The following is a 7,696-nucleotide window of genomic DNA, read 5'->3' as shown; positions in this document are numbered from 1 at the left end:
GAGTCAAATGCTCTTGGATGGATGCGGTCCAAGACTGCAAATGAGACTTATTTGCTGGAGAGATGAAATCGGCCTATATCAATTCTTGTACTGTTCGGTTTTTAAGGTATTGCATTAGTTTGCATAGAGTTATTGGTTAGATTTTCAATTGAACTCCAAATGTGTATGTCTCTTTAAGTTAATTTAGTGGAAGCGAGTTGGAAACCACCATCGGGTAAATAAAATTAAAAAATCTAGAAAAAACTAAAGTCTAAACTATATAACAGAATAACAGTTAACACTACGCTAGTGTCTATAGCGAGAAATTAAATACATACATTTGTATAATAAAGTATGTAATTAATTTTACATGGTTTTAAAAATGGTACCAGATTGCCGTACATACAACCGGCCAGGGGAGGCGGCATGTTGAGGCCAGGGGTGGTCACAAGACTACCCTGACCTGAAAATAAATTTTTTTATATATATAATAATTTAAAAGTTTATATTTGTCTACACTTGAAAAAAGATTTGTGACCACCGCAAGCTTTTTTTTTATGCCCAAGGAAATTAAACTTTGGTCCACTTAATAATATATTATGGTCTTTCAAGCAAAAAGAAAAAGCCAAAAAAAAAAAAGAAATTGAAAACTACATTTTCGTCCCTATATTTTCATGTGATTCCCACTTTGGTCCCTAACTTTTATTTGCACCACTTTTAGTCCCTATCCTGAAAAACGCGTCTCATTTTTGTCCCTGCCATTACATCAGAGACGAAAAATGCACACGTGAAAAACGAAGTGCACTATTGGCACACTAAAAACTGACGTGACCATTAAAATAATAATAAAAATGTTATTTAGCATTAAAAAATGCTACGTCAGCATCTAAATTAAAAAATAGAATTAAAAACAAAAAATCACAAGAATTGAGATCTAAGTGTGTCTTGGACAAGAACAACAAGAATACAAACTTAGATCTAAGAACACAAACCCAGAATTAAATTAAAAAAAAAAAAACTAACCTCCCACCACACGAATCACTCTTGTTCTCTACCGTCCTCAACGCCCTCATAAACGAAGGATACTCCGTCTCCTTAGTCTCCTTGTTAGTTTCCTTCTTAGTCTCACCCCTCCCACCCTGCCTAGATTCGAGATAATTCTCGGGTTTCTGGGGTTCACGAGCTGGAATATTTTTCAAATGGGTGTTTCTGGGTACTTTAGATTCAGGGTACTTTTGGGTAGTTTTCAAATGGGTGTCAGATTGAATTTGATAGGGATCGGACAAATGGGTTTTGATGGAATCGGTGTTAACATTACTAGGTTGTAATTTAAGAGAATCACCAATGGCATTACTATTACTAGTTCTAAAGTGAGAATCACGTGAAAATATAAGGACGAAAATGTAGTTTTCGCAAAAAAAATTAAAATAAAATAAAATAAAATAAAATAAAATCTGGAAAAGAAAATTTATAATATCATCAAGCCCAAATACCCAATAAAGACCTCAAGTAAAAAAGCCCAATATCAATCCAATCTCATACACATAGTCTAACTACTGACTTGTGTTTTGATTTAGACTTATGCCGGCTCTTATCCTTTGACAATATAAATTAGCTTTTCAGCTTTTGTCTTTTTTGTGTAGATGATGTAAATATAAAATATGTAATTGTGTTGAATATGTTGATTGGCTGGCAAAATTTGGTAAATAGTATATATTTTGTGAAACTCGAGTTCCGACCTAAAATCGAGTTTGAGAAACTCGATTTAGACTTGATGTGAATTAAAAAAAAAGAAAAAAAAAGTGGAACTCGAGTTTATTAAACTCGAGTTCCATGCTTTTAAAAAAAATAAACCAGATGAAACTCAAGGGAACCAAACATGAGTTTCTTTTTCTTTTTTTTTTAATGGAACTCGAGTTTAGTAAACTTGAGTTCCACTTTTTTTTCTTTTTTTTTTTTTTTTAAATTCACGTCAGGTCTAAATCGAGTTTGAGAAACTCGATTTTGGGTTGGAACTCGAGTTTCATAAACTTGATTTTCAAAAAACAGTCTAACTTACTAAATACTTTCAGCCGCATACTATTCACCGAATATTTTTCTGAAAAAATGCTGTTGAGCAAATATTTCCTTGATTGGCTATTGTCTCTTGCGCAGGGGGTGAGTGGTGCCATGGCATTGAATATTTGAATTGGGGTAGTGGTCCACTTAAAAGTAAGTGAACACTAAACAAGACAATATAAAAGACAAAAAAAATTTAACTTAGGCAGTGGGTTTAGCTGTGTTTTTTTTTTTTTTTGGTTGTAGTTGTTGTCAATGTATGAATTTTTTAAAGACCATTTTGAAAAAAAATTTCTGGAGTCACTACTGAAACCGGCCTGAAAGAAAAATATGGAAAACCAATGGTTGAACCAGAAAAATTGTTGGTTCAATCAACAAAAACTAAGAATTGGACCTATTTTTGGTTCTTTGATCATTCCGGTTTTTAAAACCAAGTAATTTTAGACTAGTCCTACTGTCACAAGTACTACAACTTTTACTACATTGAATTTACATGCAAACTGATATATCACCAATCTCAAAGAAGCAATTCAAAAAAATATTCATTTATAAACTAGTTGAACCTTACCAATCATATTCATTAACATATAAGTTTATAAGTTTTATGCAGTAAAATTTGTATTACCTTTAAGATTTTTCTTAATTTTATGATGCAACATTAAAAAAAAAAGTTCCAATTAATGAGAATATATTTCAGGAACAATTATCTCGAGGGCCACATTCACGTACTTTAAGAGTTAAATGAATATATCAACATAATTATTACTAGGTATATTAGACTGGTATTAAAAATAGGAAAAGGGTTTACTCTCATTGAATATATTTAATTTCCTTCCGTTTTTAGTTGGATGCGTCATCTTTTTTTTTTTTGGCCGAATTGCATGAGATTTATTTATTTTTATAGATTACATGATTATTTAATTTTTAATATATGCCTTACATTTAAATAAAAACTGAAGGAACAAGGATTAAATTAGAACATGTTATGGGCCTTATGTAAAGCATTGTGCATCACATTTTGCTGTTACTCAAAATGGAGGTGAGGTTGATTATCAATATGGGGATTCTTTAAGAGCTATGGGAGGGCGTCCATGCTCTTTCTCACCAAGAAATACATATGACAGTGCTGGGGCAGCAAAAGAGCAAACATCAGGGGAGTCTACCAATTACAATTCGATGCAGGGGACTTCTCCGGCGGCGGGATTGGAAAGTACAAACCCTAGTAAGCGGGTTGAAGCTGATTTCGAGATTCTAGGGGATTCGCCTATCTATGAAGCACGGGTGCGGGACTCAGAAATTTTTGAAAAAGTAGGGTGCGGGTGCGGCGATTAAAAAATTATTAAAAATATTTTTATTTATATTTTTAATATATTGCTAAACATACTTTTTTCACATTATATAAATATATACCAAATTTAAGAGCAATAGTAAATAATAACTAGAATACAGAGAATGGGAGAAAGCCTAGCTGAAGAGTGAAGGCAGATAGTGGGAGAGAGGCGCAAGAAAAATGAAGAGGGAAAGGGCTGGGTCTTGGTTTTTTTCCAAATGGTGCGTTTGCACATTTTTTTTTTTTTTTGAATTTCGGCCGATATCTGCCGATTTCGGCCAGTATCGGCAGATTTCAGCCGATATCGGTCGATTTCACCGGTATCGGTTTGCGCCCAATACGAACCGATTCGGGCCGAATCGGCGCAAATCGGCCCAATTTCGCGCACGTCAGCCCGAATCGGCGCGGAAAAAATTATTTTTTTAATGCCCGATGCGGCACGGACGTGCAGGCAGTGGCATCGCCTACGCGTCCCCACGTCGGGCCGCGTCGGACGCGGGTGCGGCAGCCCAAACGCCGCACCCGTGCTTCCCAGTCGCCTATTTTCCAGGAAGGTGATAACGTGGACATGAGAGGAAAAGCTTACATCCAGAAAGGGAATTCTTTGAGGATGGTATTAGGTCCGGATTTTAAGGGTGATGATGTGGAGCAGACAAGAGAGTTGATGGTGCAGCCAACTGGATTGGATTTAATTGATGTGGCAACGGGTAAGACTGAGGAAGGGATGCTCGGGGTTGATTCCAGTGGACTAGATCATGGAATGGATAAGGCTGGGCCTAATAATTTAAAGCCAAGATCTACTTGGACCAGGTTTAATTGAATGGATTTTGGGCTTGGAGGACTGTCAAAAGCCTTGCTTCTACCAACCCGTGGGAAAAGAAGTAGTGAGTCTAATAGGGAGGAAGAGCAGTGTGAGAACTTTGATATTAGGGAGACTAAGCGTGGAAAGATACGGGGTGGAGATGATGTTGAAAATATTATATCGGCAGGGGTGGAGAGCCACCCTTGCCGGGAGCAATGAGGATCCTAAGTTGGAACTGTCAAGGGATTGGGAACCCTTGGACAGGACGTAGCCTTTGCAAATTAGTGAGAGAACAAGCTCCCATGGTGTGTTTTCTTATGGAGACACGGTTGGATATGGAGGGTTTTAATAATCTTTACGGTAACTTACCTTTTCAGAATAAAATAATTGTTAAACATGTGGACTCCGGTGGAGGGTTAGCCTTTTTATGGAATGATGATATTAAGTTAGAGGTGATTAATTATACTTCAAATCATGTCTTTGCTAAAGTAATAGGGGAAGATGGTTTTGTTTGGTTCATGACAGGCTTTTATGGTTGGCCAGTGACAACAAAAATTTAAGTCTTGGAAGCTATTGGAACATTTGAAGACTTATATGGAGGGTCCACGGTTATGTTTTGGAGACTTTAATGCTATACTCCATTACTTGGAAACGCAAAGCACAAGGCAGCCACATATTGCCCAGATTAATGTGTTTAGGGAGGCTTTGGAGAGTTGTCAATTAGAAGATCTAGGTTACAAAGGATACCCATTTACTTGGACTAACAAGAGACCCAGTGATGCAAATACTAAATTGAGACTTAATAGAGTTGTTGCAACGAAGGGGTGGATTGAAAACTTTCAGGCCAGCAATGTAGTGCATCTTTTTCCTCATGCTTTGGACTATATTCCTATTGCTATCCAGGTTCAAAAATTTAGACAAAAACATCATAGAGCTGATCGGGGTTTCAAGTTTGAAGAAATTTGGTTGTTATGGGATGAATGTGAGGCTCAGGTTTAGCAAGCATGGAGTTTGGCAGGCAGTGGGGATTCGGGTTGGCAGTTGTGCATGCAAAAATAAGGGATTGTGGTGATGATTTAAAGGCGTGGGGAAACACAAGGACTAGACCTGAGGAGGAAGAGATTAAATCCTTTCAAAATCGGCTTGATAGAATTAATAGAGCTGACACTACTGATGAGAGTAAGGTGAAGTATTTGGAGATCAGTAAACAACTGGATGATCTTTTGTTAAAACAGGAGATTTATTGGGCTCAACGATCTAGGGTTGCATGGTTGAAACATGGGGATAGAAATACTAAATTTTTCCATTCAAAAGCATCACAACGGCAAAGACGGAATTATATTAAGGGCATCATGAATCCACAGGAGCATTGGGTGGAGGAGGTGGAGGATATAGCCAGAGTTGTAGTTGATTATTTTGATAATCTCTTTTGTGCGGGTTCATGCAATCAAATGGAGGAATGCTTAAGCACAATTTCGGCCAAAGTAACTACAGACATGCAGGATATGCTTTCCAGGGATTTTACTACTGATGAAATCAAGGAAGCTGTATTTCAGATTAGACCAACAAAGGCACCTGAACTTGATGGTATGAATGCCTTATTTTATAAAAAATTCTGGCATATTGTGGGTGGTGATGTATTGAATGTTGTGTTAGATTTTTTGAATGATGGAGTTATGTTACCTGATTTAAATCATACAAATATTGTGCTCATCTCTAAAGTGAAGAATCTATAGAAAATGACTGAATTTAGACCAATTAGCCTTTGTAATGTCATTTATGAGGTTATTTCTAAAGTCCTTGCAAATAGACTGAAACAAGTGCTTCCTGATATTATTTCTCCAACTCAGAGCGCTTTTATGCCAGGTAGACTTATTACAAATAATTTTATTGTGGCATATTAGGTTTTGCATTCTATACATGCCAAGAAGAAGGGCAAAACAAGTTCTTTGGCTTTGAAGTTGGATGTCAGCAAAGCAGAGACTGATGGGAAAATTCATGGCGCTTCCATTTGCAGAAGGGCACCGAAAGTTTCTAACTTATTGTTTGTGAATGATTCCCTTTTGTTCTGAAGGGCAACACAAAATGAGGTGGAGGTAGTTTCTGAGGTGCTTCAGACCTATGCTAATGCCTCGAGATAGTGCATAAATTTGGAGAAGTCTTCGATCTTTTTTAGCAGTAACACTTCAGCTAGTCAGAAGCAAGACATTTTGAGGATTTTGGGAGTGCAGGAAGTGAACCGGTTTGAGTCTTATTTGGGGTTTCCTACCTTAGTAGGGAGAACAAAGTATCACACGTTCTCATACTTGAAAGATAGGATATGGAAAAAACTGCAGGGGTGGAAAGGGACGATGTTGTCTAAGGCCGGTAAGGAAATTCTTATTAAAGCAGTTGCTCAGTCTATTTCTACTTAAACCATGAGTTTTTTCCAACTCCTTTTGAAATTATGTGATGAACTGGATGCAATGTGTTCTAAATTTTGGTGGGGACAAGGGGGGAATGAAAGGAAAATTCATTGGCAAAGGTGGGAAAAATTGCCGTTATTAAAGAAGAAGGGAGGAATGGGTTTTAGGGATTTAAGGGCTTTTAATTTAGCTATGTTAGCTAAACAAGGGTGGAGGTTGCTGCATGATAATAATTCTTTAGTATATCAATGCCTTAAAGCTAGATATTTCCCAAGAACTCATCTCTTTGATGCCAAGGAGTCCCCAAATTGTTCATTTGTTTGGAAGAGTATTGTGGCTACTTTTCCTATCTTGAAGTCTGAGTGTTGTTGGAGAGTTGGGAATGGCCATTCAATTTAGATTCTAGCAGATAAATGGATACCGAATTATCCAACAAATGCGCCTTTGCATCTAGTTAAGGATGATGTTTCAGAGGTGACTATTGCTGAATTAATTGATCAAGACTTGCATGCATGGAGGTTTGACTTTATCATGGATATGTTTGAAAAAGAAGATGCCGAAGCTATATGTAGAATACAGCTTAGCCAAAGACATGTGGAGGACTTTATGATCTGGATGCACCAAAAGAAAGGGATGTTTATTGTTAAATCCACATACAAGGTGGCTAAGGAAGTTTTGAGAGGAGGATGGGTAGCTGAGAGCTCTAGGGGCTGTATTGGGAAGGGAATTTGGTTTGCACTTTGGAAGCTTCGAATTCCTAATAAAATCAAGGTGTTTCGGTGGAGAGCTTGTAATGAAATCTTGCCAACAAAGTTGAACCTATCAAAGAGAAGAGTCATTGCTGATGCGATGTGCCCAATTTTCTTGAGGTTTCCGAAATTAGTTGTCCATGCTCTTTGGGAATGTGATGCGGCTAGAGATGTATGGGCGGGAAGCTTTAAAATTCTGCAGAAGGGAGGGTCAGGTATGGCTGATATGGTTCAATTAATGGAGTATTTATTGGATCGGGTTAAGTCTTAAGATATGGAGGTAGTGCTCGTCCCAGCATGGTTGATTTGGAATCAAAAGAATCAAGTTGTGCATGGAGGTAAGTTCCATGATCCAGGGTGGCTTAATAATCGG

The 7,696-nt window shown here is 37.3% G+C and overlaps 1 protein-coding gene across 1 annotated transcript; it reads left to right on the top strand.

Moving 5' to 3' along the window:
• The first annotated feature begins 4,763 nt into the window (after window positions 1-4,763).
• LOC142616241 (uncharacterized) lies at window positions 4,764-5,168 on the top strand. Its single transcript, XM_075789124.1, has one exon. The coding sequence runs from the start codon at window positions 4,764-4,766 to the stop codon at window positions 5,166-5,168; it is 405 nt and encodes a 134-aa protein (XP_075645239.1).
• The last annotated feature ends 2,528 nt before the right edge of the window (window positions 5,169-7,696 follow it).

The sequence above is a fragment of the Castanea sativa genome, chromosome 11 (genome assembly GCF_040712315.1).
Source record: "Castanea sativa cultivar Marrone di Chiusa Pesio chromosome 11, ASM4071231v1".
NCBI lineage: Eukaryota > Viridiplantae > Streptophyta > Magnoliopsida > Fagales > Fagaceae > Castanea > Castanea sativa.
This window is presented reverse-complemented; position numbering and strand designations above follow the sequence as displayed.

Excerpts from the sequence above, each read along its gene's own strand:
- LOC142616241 (XM_075789124.1), top strand. The coding sequence starts at position 4,764 with ATGGAGGGTCCACGGTTATGTTTTGGAGACTTTAATGCTATACTCCAT.